This window comes from Bombyx mandarina, chromosome 05 (assembly GCF_030267445.1).
Source record: "Bombyx mandarina strain Sakado chromosome 05, ASM3026744v2".
Lineage (NCBI taxonomy): Eukaryota > Metazoa > Arthropoda > Insecta > Lepidoptera > Bombycidae > Bombyx > Bombyx mandarina.
In genome coordinates this window covers 13,201,398-13,219,996 of record NC_143212.1, presented here as the reverse complement: position 1 = coordinate 13,219,996, position 18,599 = coordinate 13,201,398, and the positions used below count along the sequence as shown (strand labels likewise).

At 35.4% G+C, this 18,599-nt stretch overlaps 4 protein-coding genes across 4 annotated transcripts; 2 read left to right on the top strand and 2 right to left on the bottom strand.

The window, feature by feature from the left end:
- Positions 1-5,583: 5,583 nt before the first annotated feature.
- LOC114246267 (uncharacterized) lies at positions 5,584-8,133 on the bottom strand. Its single transcript, XM_028178727.2, has 3 exons — positions 7,960-8,133; positions 6,918-7,068; positions 5,584-6,098 (listed from the first exon to the last, which is right to left on the bottom strand). The coding sequence occupies exons 1-3, from the start codon at positions 8,051-8,053 to the stop codon at positions 5,894-5,896; spliced, it is 450 nt and encodes a 149-aa protein (XP_028034528.2). The 5' UTR covers positions 8,054-8,133; the 3' UTR covers positions 5,584-5,893.
- A 424-nt stretch (positions 8,134-8,557) lies between these two features.
- On the top strand, positions 8,558-10,200 carry LOC114246301 (tax1-binding protein 3 homolog). Its single transcript, XM_028178771.2, has 3 exons — positions 8,558-8,784; positions 8,861-8,989; positions 9,264-10,200. The coding sequence occupies exons 1-3, from the start codon at positions 8,731-8,733 to the stop codon at positions 9,450-9,452; spliced, it is 372 nt and encodes a 123-aa protein (XP_028034572.1). The 5' UTR covers positions 8,558-8,730; the 3' UTR covers positions 9,453-10,200.
- Positions 10,201-10,555: 355 nt separating this feature from the next.
- On the bottom strand, positions 10,556-11,359 carry ND-13B (NADH dehydrogenase (ubiquinone) subunit ND-13B). Its single transcript, XM_089727841.1, has 3 exons — positions 11,213-11,359; positions 10,979-11,140; positions 10,556-10,799 (listed from the first exon to the last, which is right to left on the bottom strand). Exons 1-3 carry the CDS (start codon positions 11,228-11,230, stop codon positions 10,623-10,625), a joined length of 357 nt encoding a protein of 118 aa, XP_089583967.1. The 5' UTR covers positions 11,231-11,359; the 3' UTR covers positions 10,556-10,622.
- A 629-nt stretch (positions 11,360-11,988) lies between these two features.
- LOC114246281 (E3 ubiquitin-protein ligase Topors) lies at positions 11,989-17,558 on the top strand. The gene is made up of 5 exons (XM_028178743.2): positions 11,989-12,237; positions 13,451-13,665; positions 14,155-14,315; positions 14,502-14,708; positions 14,790-17,558. Exons 2-5 carry the CDS (start codon positions 13,456-13,458, stop codon positions 15,631-15,633), a joined length of 1,422 nt encoding a protein of 473 aa, XP_028034544.2. The 5' UTR covers positions 11,989-12,237; positions 13,451-13,455; the 3' UTR covers positions 15,634-17,558.
- Positions 17,559-18,599: the final 1,041 nt, after the last annotated feature.

Sequence of the window (18,599 nt, the reverse complement as noted above, 5' to 3'; positions counted from 1 at the left end):
CTGCTGCTGACTGCAGTAATTGTTAGTTTTGAAACTATAGCATAAAATTAACTACCTCCAATCTATTACAACGCTTCAGGGACACAAATATGACGTTAAGAGCATACCAATACTCTACAGCATACTCTCGAAAAAAGACCATGTATTATGCGGTTTGAGACCGCGATTAAATGACGACAAATCACCTCAATCAATCAAATGAGACACCTCTGGCGATGAAGTCACAATATCGTGTGATTAAAATGAAACCTGCAAAAAATATTATTTGTGTAATAGCTGGTAGTCAGTACGTATTATAAGCTCCTACGGGTAGATATCACCTCCCGATCTGCTTCCGAAAAGCAGTTACGTTTTACGGATTAGGTAGGAGAGTCGTTCTAGGTACTGTAAATCTGAGACTTGAACTCTTATCATAAGGTGGGTAGCATTCACGTTGTGTCGTCTACGGGTTCCGGTAAACAATTAAAACCATGTGCCCCTTAAGCTCGTACACCTATGCAATTAAGAAAAAGATCTGTTGACTTTAGTAACGTTTGTTTTCAATCAAGTTTGTATAATTCGTGCTTTGTGACCCAGTGCAGTCTTGCCAAAAAGACCATTCATACTTGATGTTATTGACAGGCTAAATCATCTTCTCAAAAATCAATTCATGATGTTTTGATGTAAGATGTTTTGATAACTTTTTCACATAAAAATTTAATCAGGCACACCTTTTTTATTAACATTGTAGGCGGATGAGCATACGGGCCACCCGATGGTAAGCAGTCACCGTTGCATATGGACATCAGCAACTCCAAGGGCACAGCGAAGACGCTGTTTATTCGCTGAGGAATTTTAAGCTTCGCTTGAAGAAAAGCAACTAGCTTACTCCCAACAAAATCATCACTGAATTCAGATGATGCCCACATTATACCTTACTGATTAAGCTTCTACAGATTTGACTAATACGTCTCTTGTAAGCTACAAGTCCGAGGATATCTTTTAAAACTTATTAATGCAATGGCGCAGTAGTTGGCACCTCTGCAGATGTTAACAAATCCAGACACACTATCTGCTAAACTGAGAGTCGTGAAGATTTCGCTATATCTTTCGGTCAAAAGCTTCGTTTACATCAGAGACTGTATACGAGTAGATGAATATTTGAAGTCGAGAAGCATCATCATCAATTACATTACGGACATTGTAAACGTTGCATATAAATCTCTGAATGATATTATAGATGTTTTGTTGTTGATTAAATTTTCAATTGATTCGCTGTTACGGAAATTCTTGAAAGCTTCCTGGTACTCTGGATATTTTTTTGTTTTGTATGGTTTTAATTTTCCTTTCCTGAAGAACGCAGGATAAATCCCATAAATGACAGCTGATGTGCAGTAAAATATCGCAATAGACTAAGCCTCTACTGGGCTGCACTAAAAGTATCGGGAATGGAATATTTCCACTGTTCCTGTCATATTAAAATCTTTTTGATTGAAAACTCCTTGGTTTTAAAAATCGAATACCATTTATTTATTTAAAAAAAGATTCTCGGTCTTGTCACGAGGCTTTGTCAAACTTGTTTAGTCGTTGAGAAAATGGAATTGACTCGAGAAAATTCAAGAGCGATGATTTATTATGACTTTCGAAGTGGTTTAACACAAAAACAGTGTGTTGACCGGATGATTTCTGCATTTGGTGATGAAGCCCCATCCAAAACCACAATTTAACGCTGGTTTGCTGAGTTTCAACGTGGACGTGTCAAGCTCAGTGATGATCCCCGTCAAGGTCGTCCAAAAACTGCAGTCACCCAAGAAAACGTTGATGCTGTGCGTAAGCTGATTGAGGAAGATCGACATGTGACATACCACGAAATTCAGGCAACTTTAGACATTGGCATGAGTCAAATACAAATAATCTTGCATGAACAATTAGGTGTAAAAAAGTTGTTTTCCCGATGGATACCGCATTCGCTCTGTGAAGAGCAAAAAGCGGCTCGCGTTACTTGGTGCGTCAGAAGTCTCGAAAGATTCCACGCAGGATCCTCAAATGCTGTGTACAACATTGTATCAGGTGACGAATCCTGGATATACGCGTACGAACCCGAAACAAAAAACCAGTCACGAGTTTGGGTGTTCGAAAATGAGTTAAGCCAACAAAAATTTTTCGTTCACGGAGTGTTGCAAAAAAAATGGTGGCCACGTTTGTCTCCAAAACCGGCCGGCCGTGTTACGACTATTCCTCTCGAGGGACAAAGAACGGTTAATGCAGAATGGTATGCTAGCATTTGTTTGCCACAGGTCGTTTCTGAACTCCGTAAAGAGAACTGCAACCGCCGCATCATCTTCCATCACGACAATGAGAGTTCTCACACCGCGCACAGAACAAAAGAGTTTTTAGAGCAAGAAAACATAGTATTATTAGACCATCCGCCGTACAGCCCCGACCTAAGCCCTAATGATTTCTATACTTACCCTAAAATAAAGAATAAATTGCGTGGACAGAGATTTCATCACCTGAAGAAGCTGTGGACGCCTACAAAACGGCCATTTTGGAGACCCCAACTTCCGAATGGAATGGTTGCTTCAATGATTGGTTCCATCGTATGGAAAAATGTGTCAAATTTCGCGGAGAATACTTCGAAAAGCAATAAATACATTTTTAAATAGTAATGTTGTGTCACTTCGTTAATTCCCGAAATTTTCAGTGCCGCCCTCGTATCTCACCCGCTTGAACAGTTGCTAACTCGCGCTCGTACATACAGCGGGCTCTCAATGTGTCTGGCAAGATGAAAGAACCATGAAAACTGTCTGGCTATTGGGGTAACATATTTTAATAAGTCCCTAAGTAACATATATAAAATTCAGCTTTTATAGTATAACGAAAGTATAATTAAAACTTATTAAAGTTTAGGGATGTCCGGCAGGGGGTAGGAACTGTAAAAATTGTCCGGCAATGGATATCGTGATTTCTAAAGATATTATTTAAGTAATAGTTCAACATCATTAGTTATTCTGGAGTAAATAATAAAAAAAAATAACTTTATACTTTTAACAAATTTAAGGTACTATTTTATATACCTTTACTGCCTGTTACCTGCCCAAGGAACCACAATCGGAACTCTATAATCACTGGTTGTTCTTACCTGTGTTGGAGACATACACAGAGAAGCTTTCAGCTTTTATAAAATAACGAAGGTCTGGCTGTTGCGGGTTCTTGCTCTATTATGTTGAATTAAACACATAAATATAAGTTAACAAAACAATTTACTAACTACTACTACTACATCACAGACAATCATTTAACATAGTAACCAATATTTACAAGAACATCTTGTAAGTCTGAAATTACTATAATATTCATTTTTAAGTATTCCTTGCATTTTATTGTTTTAATGTTAAGTTACAGCTAGGTGCTTATTATATTTATGACCCATAATATTTAAGTTAGTAATATTTTTTATAGCATAATTTAACTGCAATTAATTAACATGTTGCAAAAGGGGACGGCCCATTTTAGGCCCAAAGCGGACAATAGATTAGAGAAAAAATACTTAGTGCATTAATTTTGTCATAAATAAATATGCATTTATTTTCTTCCAAATAAGCGCCACTACAGTTTACAATAAGTAGTTTAAAAAAAGTAACTCTATTGAAAAAAACAAGAATTTTATTTTTGCGGGAAAAATATTGCCAGCATCAAAACCCTTTACGTATTAAGTAAACATTTTAAGTATATAAAAAAAACATATAAATAAATCATTTTAAATATTATCATTAATCAATCGATTTTAATCGATTTTAAGCACATAAAATAACATCAAAGATATACCCATTGGACTTTAACTTGTTACTATACTGAGACCTTAGAACTTATATCTCAAGGTGGGTAGCGCATTTACGTTGTAGATGTATGTGGGCTCCAGTAACCACTTAACACCAGGGGGGCTGTGAGATCTTTTTTTTTTTTTTTTTTTTTTTTTTTTCCTACCTAAGCTGAGAGCCTTGAGAGGCTATGTCAGCGTAACCCTAACTTTAGTAGGTGAGCTCACGGGGCTCAAACCTGACGATGTTGCTAACACGAACCCTAGCAAGAGTCGTGCTTCGCAGAATCTACCACCGGATCGGAAACGCGACCCACTGAGAAGATCCGGCGAGAAACTCAGTGGGCTGTGTCTGAGAGTTAATTTACTCGTCGAGCCCTTCGTCGCAAGCGACGGGTTCGACGAGAACGGTGACCGGTGCTTGAAGTACCTAAAAGCACCGTTAGTGGATCGGGAGGATCCGAGATAACGTGTTTTGGGCGACGTCGACTGCTTTCCATTCTGTCCGCAGGATCGGGAATGTAGTTACCGGCGGCCACGATGAGAGGGTTCTCGTGTCGTGCCGCTTTATCGAAGTGGCGCATGGACGCCGACTGAAGATACTTACTGATGGACTCTAAGTCCAGGTCGTCATGGAGGTCGACGTTCCTGACGAACCACGGGGCTCCGACGGCTATCCTGCAAAAACGGGATTGAATAATTTGAAATGTTTTTAGGTGTATGCGGGCCGCGTGAGCGAACACTACACTTGCATAGGTCATGACGGGGCGTATGCAAGTTTTGTAGAGTGTCACCTTATTTCTAAGGGACATTTTACTTCGCCTACATATCATCGGGTAGAGACGTCCTAGAATGAAGGCGGCACGGTCGCGTACCGTCTTAATGTGGGGGCGGAATGTCATCCTACTGTCGAGGGTGACGCCTAAGTACTTGACCTTCGGGGCCCACGGTATGGGCTGGTCGAACATCGTGATCGGGCGAACGGCGGGGGCGGGGGTATTGACGCGCCTAGTCGGGAGGGGGATGCTCAGCGTGGTGTTCGGAGGGCGACCCCTTTTGAAGAGCACCGCTGTGCTTTTCGTGGGGTTAATGTCGATGCGCCACTTCCGGAACCACTGTCCCATGGTGGTAGCTGCGGTCTGAAGTCGTCGATGAAGCAACGCCTTCTTCCTACACGAGTAGTAGATGGCGGTGTCATCGGCGAAGAGCGCCAGATGGGTCTCCGGAGACCGGGGTACTGTGAGATCGTCCACCCATCTAAGCAATAAGAAAAAAACTTAACTTGTATTGTTATTTAAATATATACAACTAAAACAAAAACCTAAAAAATAAAATATTATGTGTACTCGTAAAAAAAAGATTAAGAAATAAATCAAATATCGGTTATTTAAAAAAATGATCGATATATGAATTTCATGTAATTATTTTTCTTTATACTGACAACACTGATTTTAATCTGACTGACTGACACTTCGCTTGCTGCTTGTGCTTGCGTTCAAAATGGATGTGTTTTGATTTTTCTTCGATTTATTTTGCTTTTATCAATAACGTTTCATACTACGGCTGAAAATCATTGTGTGAATTGTGGTTTTAACCTGACCGAGATTTAAAACCGTGTATATGCTCTCCTGTGCTATTTTTAGATGATTTATTAATTGTGTATGAAGATGAAGAAAATATAGATATTTAAAGAAGTATGTGTGTTTTTTATACCCTAATAACTACAATTGGATAAAAATACATTAGGGACATCTTAAACATTAAAAAAAGAAAAGTTCTTGAGGTATTTATATAGAAAATTAACCTCAAAACGAGTTTTTTATTTTTATTATATTTTTTATAATAGTGGCGTCAATTTCAATATATTTTTTAGATATCTAATACATTTAAGAATTTGAATCAGTCCATTTTTATAGTAATATTTGATGTCCACCTTGGGCCTAGCACACTATGGAGAGTGGGCATTCCCCTTTCTAAATTTTAATGAGTCTTTCATACACAAGTATTGAAAACAAACAGCTTTAAACATCATTACAAATAGTGTTACTTGTACAATTTGAATAAGTTTTTCCATAATATTTTATAACTACAATTTCATTTTTTGTTTGAGTGGACACCTTCTGAGTCTCCAGTAGAATATTCATCATAAGTTGGGTAAGACTGAGGCCCTCTCTCTGGAACTGCCGGGAGAGATCCGCCCTCTGCAAGCCTCTTCATTTCAATTTTAGCAGCATTCTCCTTCTTTATTTGGGCTATAGCAACATTTTTTGCTATTTCCTCTTCTGATGGTGGTTCTTTTCTAAATTGTCCAAAAAAATACGTCATAAAATACTATTTTTTTAAATACATCTTTATTTACCTTATAACTATATCTTTATATACTGTTCCTTACTGAGTAAATCATTAACTCACAGCCTAAACAGTTGTCATCCTACAAACATGATATTTTGACTGCTTACCAAATTTTTTATGTTATAATTTTGGAAAAACATCCCTAACATAGAAAAGGGATCAACAGATAAAAAGTCAGTAATCAAGACATAAAGGATCAACGGTTGAAAGGAACTCAATCTTTTTCATACTAAAAGGCATAAAATTTCATATACTTGCTTCTATAGTTGTCTTGAGTTAATAATAAATGTACACATATTTTTATATATTTCAAATTTATCCCCTAAAAGGATTAGAGGATTAATCACTTTTAAAAGAAGTATAAAATATTATCCCAAATACTATAAATTAACATAATATTTTCCAATATAGTTTGCAAAAAAAGTGACAAATAATACATTTATAATAACTGCAAAGTACCTAACACAATATGGTGATGCTCCAGTGCAAAACCAAGACAGCTCGTTATGTATTTTTACTTTAAAACTTAGTAGCAAATTCTGGATTTAAAAACTAAATTAATCTGTATTCCATCATTATGCAATTGTATCTTTGATAGAAATCAAAGTCCTCATGTTTGAATCTAAGCAGTTGGATCTATATAATCTATGCTGTGTACATGGTCTATGTAATCAGTCTATGTGTTAGTTCAGCTACCTATTCATACCAGTTAAAATCATTTTATGCAAATTTAATTAAGGGCATAAATATGAACTTCATAAAGTACCTTCTCATTCTTAACCAGGACTCCCATTCGGCTGGTATTGGATTTTGGAAATCCTGACCTTTAGGTGGATCATACCAACGTGATGGCTTTCTTTTACCTTCACTTGGATTAGCAGGTATTTCAAAATAAGTGTTACCTATGTAATCTTTACCTGTAAACAAAATGTTTATCCATTCACTGCTATTCCTTTAATGACCTTTAATTTCATTCCGTTAACACAGAAATGAACTAAACATGGGTACCAGATAGTCTTTTTTCTAAATAAATGTAACCTACTAAAGCCAGATAATGATTCCAATCAAAAAATATTATTAAGCAACCCCGCCCAACGAAAAATGAAGGAGGAAAAGGAAAGACGGAAAATGGAATGCATATAAAACTTACATTTGAGTCGTCTATTATCAAAGGTGGCAATCTGTGCATTTGGACAAAAAAATGTTATTGATATGTCAATACAGATTGATTTGAATATAATCGTCTCCTTCAAAGAATACGGTTCAAAATCTGCATTAAATAAAGGTTAATAGTTAACCTGTTATTTATCTAAGATGTCGTTCCGAAGAGTTTTGTGACTGCCCATGGAATACAAAGTCAATAATTCGTTTTTCTGATTTACCAATAATTGTCCAAAAGTCAGATTGCCGGCTTTGATAATAGTCGACTAATTTATACTTTCAAAATAAAATATCAAACTGATTATCTTAAAATATGTGTACTAATGAAGGTTCGCAATTCGTACGGTCTCAAGAAAATAACACAAAATAAGTTTGTCTAACCTAGCCTATCGATTAATAGAATACGGTTTTGTAGAGAATTCTGATCACTGAGTTTCTAGCCGGATCTTCTCAGTGGGTCGCGTTTCCGATCCGGTGGTAGATTCCGCGAAGCACTGCTCTTGCTAGCGTCAGTGTTAGCATCACTCCGGTTTGAGCCCCGTGAGCTCACCTACTAGTTAAGGTTACGCTGAAATAGCCTCTCAAGGCTATCAGCTTAGGTAGGAAAAAAAAAGAAAATTCCAAACTCAAAACTTATTAGCACTTACCAACATTGTTTCCAGTAACCTGTTTTGGTCTAAGTGAATTAATGAAATTTCTAAAAACAATGCGCCATACTTGTCGATATTCTCCATTAGACATCTGAAATTATAGAAATTGTAATTGTACACTTCGAATTCGAATTACAGTTCGCATGCAAATTGACAAATTGCAATTTTGTACAGACAGAGGCAGAAAATTTTCTTTAAATAGAATTGGCAAAGGCAACCTATCCCACTCCGCTTAATCTTTATTTATTGAGTATTTAAACTATGATTATTTTAAAAGGTGAAACAGATTGAATTGCATTGTGCATTGAAATAAAATTGCTTAAAGAGCTTAATATAATAAAATGGAAAGAGGTGAAATAAAACAGCACCGTAGGATAGATGGGATAAAATAAATAAGCTTTCGTTGCTAGAAATTAACTTTCATGTAATTTAATAATAACGTACAATACAGACAAAAACTGCCATTTTAGAAGGCAATTTTCACTTCTATTTTTGTAATTAAAAGGTCGTATACGGATGAAATAAAGTTAGTATGTACATCAAAAATCCCGCTGAGTACCTATCTATTTTCTAAAAAAAAATTATGACACTTGTCAGTTATGTCACATGTTAATTCTCAGTGTTACCTACTGTTGATCTAGTTGAATAGTTTACTCGTATATTGCTTAAGTACCGTTCTTAAAATTTCCAATATTTATTTCCCATAAACATTTGCTCATTGTGAGAATTTTGTTAATTTAGAAGGTAAACATATAAATATTATTCATAATGGCGAAGATGGCATTTCAACACCAGGCTGGAACAGCTATGGAGTGTCTAAGTGTAAGTTAGCAGACCACTCCCACTTTACGTATCAGAGTTTCATTACTTGACTAACTAATGGTTTTCGTTTAAATAGATACCGATAACTTTACAAAAAGAGGCTGGTGTTGACCCAGATGGAAGAGAAGTAATGAAATGTGGTTTTAAAATAGGAGGAGGCATTGATCAAGACTTTCGTAAGAGCCCCCAGGGATATACAGATAACGTGAGTGTTGTTTCCATATTCAAAATATAGATGGACTCCTTTGTTAAGACAACAAAATGAAATGAAACAAAACACAATTCTAAGATGTTTTATTTATGTTATTCTGATGCTGAAAAAATTATAAATAATTATTAAACAACATAGGATAATAATGTAGTATATATGTGGTATCATTTTAAATTAAAATTTTAATATTTAAAAGTCTGTAAAGCCACTAATATTTTTCTGTCTTGTAAGATTTGATTTAAAAGTTAATAATATATGATTTTTTTAGGGTATTTATGTAACAGAAGTTCATGAAGGAAGTCCAGCAGCAAAATCAGGTTTAAGAATGCATGATAAAATACTACAGTGCAATGGTTATGACTTTACAATGGTAACTCACAAAAAAGCAGTTAGTTATATTAAGAAACACCCTATTCTTAACTTGCTTGTGGCCAGAAAAGGAGTTACATCTACATAATATACGGCATCTTACTTATAAACAAATCTGTGTAAAAAACTTTAAATCACTGTTTATGAGTTTATTATTTTATAAGGAAATTTATTTGACATACGATAAGCAAATTAAAAATTTAAGTGTGAAACATACAGCTAATTGGAAGTACCTACTAAGTTAGTAAAGTATTATATTATTATGACCATGAGTGATTATTATACTGTTATTTATTTTTGTATTTAAGAATTTAGCTGTTAAGTTTTAAGCAGATATGGGTTTTGCAGTCTGTCTCAAAAACCTTTCATTGAATTTAAGTAATACATTTTACGGTATATTTGTACAGCATAAAACAGGCCTGAGGAGTTACCATTAACAGTAGTTAATAATTTACACAATGCATTTACATTAAACTGACAAATTCAGTTAAGGGATGCAAGTTAAGTTTTATTAAAGAGGATTGTTGCTACATCAGATATATTTAAATATGTAATATTGATAATAACACCTTATTATTGATATTACAAGTCTTAAAGTGCAGTCTGTAAAGAATGATAATTATGTGCATGGCACTTAAACTATGAAGATTTTGTGTTATTTCTCAAAATATTTTCTGCTTTTTAATTACGATTGAATTTATTCTTAAATATTTCGTCATAATATAAAACAAATGTTTAGTGTTATTATTGGGATTTTTTATTATTATGAATTGATATTTCTATGTTAAGTGATAAGAGTATGATATAATTATTAAAAACATTTGGATGTTTTTGTATTGAATTCATTTTATATTTCCCTGCATGACATCTGATAGAAGACAGTGAAAACTTTTTTTTTTAATTGAAATAACACCTGTTTGACTTACCAACCCAGTTCATTTATTGTTTACATATCAAATCATCATCATTGTGTATCAAATCATGTTTGTTACTAGATTTATTTACCTAATTCATCAATTGAAATAAATAGGTTGCAACAGCAACTTAAGTTTGACAATCTTTCAATAAAAGAATTAGAGGCTGCCAAATGCAAAGAATGATTTCTAGTCCATGTTTATTACATACTAAAACAATAGTGACTAATTTTAAATATTTCTAAAACACTTAGGAACATTCTTCTATAAAACACTGTTTTTAATAAATTTCTTTATTGAGTTTAAATGATAATTTACTACATATGCTACAATAATATTAACAATTAAGCTTTAGATGGAGGCCATTCCCATTGGCCTTTAGGAGGCTTAGCCATTAGTGGTTCCCACGGCTTCCAATTTAACATCTTCCTAGCTAGGTTTAATTCATTTTCAGCTTGAATTATCAATTCCTCAGCTTGACCGCAGTTGATTTTCTTTTCAATTTCAAAGCTGTCTTTAGTCTGTAAGAACATTTTTAGTGACCTCTGATTAGTAGTGGTTCCAAAAGAGACCAGAAAAGCAAGCAAAGAATTTTGAACACAAAATATTAATTTTACGCAGTGATAAATCAGTGTAGATGAATATTTAATTTACTTTTCATTAAATTCAGTACAAACTTTATAGACCTAATTTCCATTACCTGAGTTAAAACCGCTGCTCTTTCACGTACTATTTGTTCCGTATATTTACGATAAACTGATGTTTCTGGCATTTTTTGGAGAGTACGTAAGATTTTACCATATAGGGCGCCCAAAGTGTGATGCGGATTTGCGGCGACTGCCAATCCTGTTAGACCTGTTGTCTAGAACAATGGAATAAACGTAATTACTAGTAGACATAAATTAAATGTTGTGTATCTTACATATTTAAATACCTTTTTTAATAAACCCATTATATGTTTTAGTTTGTTACACAACTGCAATGATATTCTACCAAATTAAAAAATATAAATTTGACTTGACGAATGACAGTTAAAGTATTTGATAGCTGTCATTAGTGTAGTAGTAGTTTTATTTTTCCAGCTCGAAAGGCAAAAGTGTCATACCATACACCTTAATCTTTTATGTGAATATATATAAATATATATTTATAACACGAGGAGCTAAGTTATGTGAATTGTTTTGTTTTGTCTATTTAATGTTTCTTCAGGCGTAAATGTGTAATAACGGTGGTTTATCGACTGTTTAATATCGGTGAAAACGCAAATTTGGGAAAATTAAACAAAGCCGCTGGACGAAGCTTCTCGCGATCTTCCAAAAAGTCCACTGGGAAAGTCTCAGTAAACAACCCTCCGAACGGTGGCCGGTAAGAAGTGGATGAGGAGAGCCGTAGACTGGGCTCAGTGGTGTGGATTAAGAGAGGCCTATGTCCAGCAGTGGACGACTGTGGGCTGTTGATGATGATGATGATCATGATGAAACAACCTTCATTTTACTGAGATTATATTTTATCTCATATCATCTCATCTATTGCATTTCATTTAATTTCATGCCAATTGATTGGTGCTCTGAATTAATCAACTTCATTTAATTTTTCTTAATATTATTTTTCATAAAAAAATTATAAATGATTAATAATTTATAATTAAAAAAAAATGGAACTATCACCAGTTAAGTGTATAATCTATGACTATCACTTTATGCATAGATTATACACTTAATATATTAGAGAACTTTATGTATCTACCTACCTACCTACCTACGGTATTGTTTTGAATTCCAATTGATTCCGATAAACACACAGAATCTGGCAAACAGGCAGACGATATTTAATAGACCATCCATTCATCCATACATCGGCATCCGTTACTAAAAGAGTAAACGTTCTGTGAGACTATAGCTGCAAATCTCAGATATGTAGAAGGATTGTTTTAGTTCTAAGAAGTTCAATGTGTGAAAGGTGAAGAAGATTTATTTAAATGCCGTACGCTTGATTATAGAATATTTTTAATAAAACAAAACTATCTGCTCATTTCCCTTACCAGTGTCTACTATCGCATCCCATATTTCCGTATTACGCAAACTTATGAAGTGAATAAAATTTCATCGTGAGTGAGAAATCCTAAGGGTAAAGGGAGTAAAATGGAGAACGTTGGAAATAAAACTAAAGAAAGTAGTATGGCTTGACAGTGTCACTAGTTAAAGTGGTCTTGTTTTAAAACACTTCTAATTCTTCATGTTAAGTAGCATATTTGTAATAATATTAATTATCTACCTATACCATTTTATGGATTGAATTCTAGTGAAAATGTGTAACATATCGGAATGTTATTAATATCCCTCTGGAACTTCACCAATACGTAAGTTAGAAAGGGGAAAAATTCCAGGCCAGGCTACACCTTTCATCCCACACATATTTCCACTCCCATGAAAGGGTGCTTTGGATTTGAAAGACATTGAAAATAATCCACCTCCACTGTCTTTTGCCTAAACAGAATAAAAATATCCTGGCCGTTTATTAATTTTATTTAGATTATACATATTAAACAGCATTAAAATTATATATATTATCCTTTGGTAAAGTGAAAGGTTTAAGATAGTCGTGTTTAAGTATCATTATATCTGAGTTCATGATACACAGATGCCTGGGCCCTATTATTATACTTGTATCCATGAAAAAGACTAGTTAGTCAGTAGAGGTATTATCTTATCAGATATCCATGACTGCTGATTGTAAATTGATTTATTTTATCCCTCTAAATAAAAATCAAAGCTCCCATATAGATCCTATATGTTGGTGTATGTGTTGGTTCCACAATCTTGTACAAAGATAAATCAATTAAATTAACTACATTGGAAATAGCAGACATTTAACAGTTTTGAAATAATATACTTTTGGCATAAAATGAAATCATTATGTGACTTGATTTAAATAAAACCATAGTAATACTAAAACTTTAACTCAATATAAATGTAAAGAAGGTCATTTATTAAGTTAATCATAAATTCATGCACTTTTAGACACCCTCAGAAGTCTTATATAGCTGTAGAAAATCATGTGAGCTGATTTAATATTCTATGATTAATTTCATCTTGGGCAAAAATAAAATAGCTTTTTTTTGTATCATTATAGAATCACCAGTATAATAAGCATTAATTTTCGAAAATTCCAGTCATCATGGAGGCAGTGCCACAATCTGTCGATGATGTCTCTGATGCCAACCCTAGCAACATAAAAAATGACAACAGCAGTCAACACCATGAATCCAATAGTAGGGAATCACCTCCACCTAACTGTGCAATATGCCTAGGAATGTGTCAAAACAAATCATTTACAGACTCTTGTTTGCACCAGTTTTGTTTTAAGTGTCTTGTAACATGGAGTAAGGTGAGCTATTTTACTATGCTTTTGTTTTCAAAGTTCCAAAACCTATATATTACAGCCATTTGAGTAATCTACTTGAAGACTATAGCAACATAGTTATCTATAAAGCAGTATTTTCACCTCTGAGGACTTAAGAATTTCCTTCAATATAATTTTTTTCATGGATAAATAACAAGCTCATCGTTTGTCTGGTTTTAAGTAGTTACTGGAACCCATAGACAGGACTATGCGAGTGCTGGCACCCATTATTGACAACTCAATAGTATTGTATACCAGCTTTCCAGAAAGCATGTAGAAGCATGACTGCTGCGCAGCAGAAATAGACAGGAAGGTGGTACATATCTGTGTGTGCTTACATTACACTCCACAGATATGTCTAATATTGGACTCCACTGCAAAGGAACAAGTCTGGGTTAATTTTTACCTGTAGATTAGGTCTCCAGGAAAGGATATAATAAAATTTTAATATTTTTCTTAATTACATTTTCCTAGGTAAAAGCAGAATGCCCTTTATGCAAACAAAGCTTCAAAATAATAAAATACAATGTGATCAGCAGTTGTCAATTTGAAGAGTACAAAGTGGAAGAGCGCCAAAATGAAACAGTCGAAAGTGTTGTTATCGAAGCCCTGACAAGTATCTTGTTCAGTTACAGGTTAAAATCATTAATATTATGTCCTTGCTAATTCTCAAGTTCAGTAGGAAAGAAAAGAATCATAGCTTATCCATTTAAATTCTGATCAAAGAATCTAACAAGTAAAGCTGTCTGAAAATGATCAGTAGTAGCTCCACAACTAAAGCAACTCAACATAGAACTTGATTACAGTGTGACTTTTTGCAGAACAATTCTGACATCTCAACACAATTCATTGGCCGTTGAAGACTTCTTGCTGCAACACTACCCACAGTCCTCAAACGCGTTAAGCCTGCCATCCCGCAGCAGATCTTCAGCCTCTTTTCGTCGCATCATCTACGAACGTAACTTACGGGCGCAACCTCTCCCCGATCACACCGGCCGCTTTCGAAATTGTAGTCCCGGATACTACAGGTGATCACTTCGAAGCTAATAATTGTAATGGTGCAAAAATATTGTATTATGCGCTAGATATAATTTTGATCAATATTTCAGGTACAATATGTTTGAAATATATCGCCTCGTTCCCTGGTTAAACAGGGAACTCAACTACTTACTGAATGAAAACGTCAGCCACATTTCTTACGTATTAATGCGAATTTTGGAAAGATTACTCCTCTATGACATAACTTCATCACAGTTTCGAGAAGCGATGCGACGCTTTTTCGGCGAGAGAACGGAACATTTCTTGCATGAGTTACACTGCTTTGCTACCTCTCCATATGATATGAATGGTTATGATCGTAATGTGCAATACACCACCGAATCGCGCGCATTGACTATGGTCAATGAGGTAATATCTACTTCAGAATCGGACGGGAGCATTGACACCGACGTCGCTATGATACCGAACTCTGTGGCCGCTGAGCCTCCGGCCGGCCCTTCGGGGGTGCGACGAGCCCCGCCAAGAGCTGCTCTCGCAGCACATGCCGTCATGCCTATCGAAACCATCGCCAATTCCGACACCGACGACTCTTCAGAAGTGATGGTTGTTGGTTATATCAAGCCGCCGAAGGATCGAACACCGGAGCTGGTCGACCTGGTCGGCTCAGATAGTGATGTAGTTGTTGAGGAGAATTCACGGGCAAAGTCTGGGCCGTCGGATACGAGACCGACGATCCCGCCTGTAAGTAAGCTCAAATTGAAGAGGAGCCGTGCTGGTGGGACGGAGTTGTCCGATTCGGATACGGACGACTCGTATCAATCACCAGCCCGCCGTCGTCGCCGACCTCGCATGTCGAACTCTGGTATGATGGCAAGCACGCATCGTACTACGCCAGAACCTACCTCCACCGCCTCAGAATACGACACTGCAGATGAGTTGACCCCTCCAAGTTAAAAACCGTTGTCTACGTAATTTTCGTAATCAGCAACGAAGGCATTTAGATACCGATATATAATAATAGCCTCTAGAATAGTCTGTAAATTTGTATAAAAAAACGAACGGACTAAACTTATGCGTTCTGTAGTTTGCGAAGTTCGTAGTTGAGATTCTCAAGAAAAAAAGGACAATATAATAATAACATTTCAAGTGAAATTGTGCTCGTTTGTGTGATCTTTTGCGTTGCAATTAAGCAACTTTTGAATGTGATTTTTTGCTAATAAATAAGGTTACATATTATTTAGAAATAAACTATGTGGCTCGTTCTCTCACAATTACACGTGAAGCATTCATGCGTTCCGCTTTGAAGCCTTTATAATTGAGACTTAGACCTCGTATCTTAAGGTGATTGGCGACATTCATATAGCGACGCGTTTGGGCTCTGGTCAACGCTTAACTTCAGGTGGACAGTGAGCTTGTTCACCCGTCCAAACAAGAAAAAAACAATTTTTGTTTGACCATAACACTCATAAATAGCTTTCAAAAGAAAGTATTATGTCCAAATAATTGCGTAACATATTTTACTCAAATATAAACTACCTACTTAGTGTAGATATTTTAAATAAAAAACTTAAATATTTAGAAGCCTTTTAGAACAGACTCCGCTGTATATTCGTACTTCACAGTCATTTTAGTTTAAGATTATTTGTACTGTCCAGGTGAAATAGATTATACTTCATAAAATTGAGCAGCGTTTGAAAAAATTCACCAACCTTCAATGTACGGATTCGGATCGATATCGATAAAAATGAGGTTTGCAACTTCCCAATTATGGTCACAGTACTCACAGTCCTATTTAATACAACTAATTTTAAAAAAAGCCTACATTCTGCGATAAAATGATGAACTACCGACATTTTTAGCTTTTGTCGGGCTATTTATTCGTTCTTCACAATTTTTGTGTTGAAAGTTATATATTTATATTATGAATCTTCGATTAAAAGTGAATGTGGTGCTAGGACTATAATGGTAGCGTTCTTTGTATTATATTATTAATCGCATTGGATTATGGGAAAAAGAAGCTGGAACCTTCCAGTGATAAGCATAAATAATATACTTAATACATTTGGTGACTTTGTTACAGACTTTACTCGTGTTTAAAATTATCTTAGAGACCTATATCTTATAACAGCTTGAATTTATCAGAATAAGATTTTCTAACAGAAAACTGATGAACTGTGTGCTCAGTGCGAGTTTGTTATCGATAGCGTAAAAGTTAGGTAACTCAAATTTGTATGTAATTGGAACAGCGCCCCTAGCGGCAAACGTTCCAACTGCATACAAATTTGAGTTATCTTTTACGCTATCGAGAACGTTAAAAAACTCGCACTAAGCACTATGAACAAGAGAGTTTACGATAATGTTTCCAGAAATTATGACATCCAAAGCGACAAGAGAGTTTTAGGTACATAGCATGAATACATTAGAAATATAAAACTATAATATGCATTGTTAAGCAAATAGGAAAAATTCACCATAATATATGTATTTAAAAACCCGATATCATTTTAAATGTTGCACATTTGTTTAATTATGGCACATTGTATTTATTAATGAACATTATTTAAATCGTGTAATCGCGTAAATTCAGTTCAAAAATTTTTTCAGCCTGTTTTAACTATTATCAATTTGGAAATCAAAAACAATCAATACCGTTACGAAAATAATAATATCCAATGATGCAGCTACACTTCTTTGTATGTTTTTTCGGTAGAGCTGGCTTAGTAACTGACCATTTACTATGTATTTTAGAACACAGTATTTAGCCACTTTACCGTCAGTTTTCTAACGTTGTTTTTATTTAAACTCATATGCATTTATGAAGTACTTGGAAAAAAATATAGAATTAATTGAAAGTTTAAATAAAAGACATTAGAAATTAATCTCTTTTTTTATTCGCACGTACTTACTTGGTACTCTGCTTTCCATGCAGCTTAATGTGGAATGCTCTATGGTTATTTGTGCGACATTGCTACCGTGACGGAACTCATATTCCGTAATTACTGATATTTTTATCGTATCCGTATTGATAAAAAATATGCAAAATAAAATAAAATTCATTTGAATATAGAATTTATTACCAGTCATACATAATTTACGTTTCAAATGGCCAGTGTTGTAAAAGATCAGCTTCATAGGTAGAGACCTATTATTACTGCACTATAATAAAATAAACCGTGTTCTCTGAAGAAAGAATATTTAACGGAAATCCGACTAGTGAAGTGTGAATTGTTTGTTTTGAATATTTCGTCAAACTTTTTTTTGTTGTTCCTACCTACCTATGCTGATAGCCTTGAGAGGCTATTTCAGCTTCACCCTAACGTGTAGGTGAGCTCAGGGGGCTCAAACCGGAGTGTTGCTAGCACTGGCCCTAGCAAGAGCAGTGCTTCGCAGGATCTACCACCGGATCGGAAACGCGACCCACTGAGGAGATCCGGCGAGAAACTCAGTGAGCTGTGTCTATGGGTTAATTCGCTCATCGAGCCTTTCGTCGCAAGCGACGGGTTCGACGAGGACGGTGACCGGTGCTTGTGGTACTTAAAAGCACCGCTAATGGATCGGGAGGATCCGTATTGACGTGTTTTGGGCGACGTCGACTGTTTACTATTCGGTCTACAGGATCGGGTATGTCGTTTTTCGTCAAACTTGTAACCGTGTTGGAAAATGAATGTAAATCGTTGAACATGACTCCTCAAGTTCTTCCATTGAGAACTGACTTCATTTCAGCCTGACACTTTCTACGAGGAAGCGGGACGATAACGCTCTTATCGTGGCGGCCTTGAACTACATCTCCGACCCAAGCAACAGCTCAAAACAAAGTTGCCGTTGCCCTAAATTTGTCCTGTCGGATCCTCGACGAGTTCGACTTGCATCCTAGCGCATAGACACAACCCACTGAGTTTCTTACCGAGTTTTCTCGGTGG

What these genes read in the sequence shown, in the direction of transcription:
- LOC114246301 (XM_028178771.2), top strand. Translation starts at nt 8,731, where the DNA reads ATGGCGAAGATGGCATTTCAACACCAGGCTGGAACAGCTATGGAGTGT. An exon ending in CAGCTATGGAGTGTCTAAGT is followed by an intron (nt 8,785 to 8,860) that starts GTAAGTTAGCAG and finishes TCGTTTAAATAG; the next exon opens with ATACCGATAACTTTACAAAA. An exon ending in CCCAGGGATATACAGATAAC is followed by an intron (nt 8,990 to 9,263) that starts GTGAGTGTTGTT and finishes TGATTTTTTTAG; the next exon opens with GGTATTTATGTAACAGAAGT.
- LOC114246281 (XM_028178743.2), top strand. Translation starts at nt 13,456, where the DNA reads ATGGAGGCAGTGCCACAATCTGTCGATGATGTCTCTGATGCCAACCCT. An exon ending in GTCTTGTAACATGGAGTAAG is followed by an intron (nt 13,666 to 14,154) that starts GTGAGCTATTTT and finishes ACATTTTCCTAG; the next exon opens with GTAAAAGCAGAATGCCCTTT. An exon ending in TGTAGTCCCGGATACTACAG is followed by an intron (nt 14,709 to 14,789) that starts GTGATCACTTCG and finishes TCAATATTTCAG; the next exon opens with GTACAATATGTTTGAAATAT.
- LOC114246267 (XM_028178727.2), bottom strand. Translation starts at nt 8,053, where the DNA reads ATGTCTAATGGAGAATATCGACAAGTATGGCGCATTGTTTTTAGAAAT. An exon ending in GGTTACTGGAAACAATGTTG is followed by an intron (nt 7,069 to 7,959) that starts GTAAGTGCTAAT and finishes TTTTGTTTACAG; the next exon opens with GTAAAGATTACATAGGTAAC. An exon ending in TCCTGGTTAAGAATGAGAAG is followed by an intron (nt 6,099 to 6,917) that starts GTACTTTATGAA and finishes TGGACAATTTAG; the next exon opens with AAAAGAACCACCATCAGAAG.
- ND-13B (XM_089727841.1), bottom strand. An exon ending in GAGCAGCGGTTTTAACTCAG is followed by an intron (nt 10,800 to 10,978) that starts GTAATGGAAATT and finishes ATGTTCTTACAG; the next exon opens with ACTAAAGACAGCTTTGAAAT.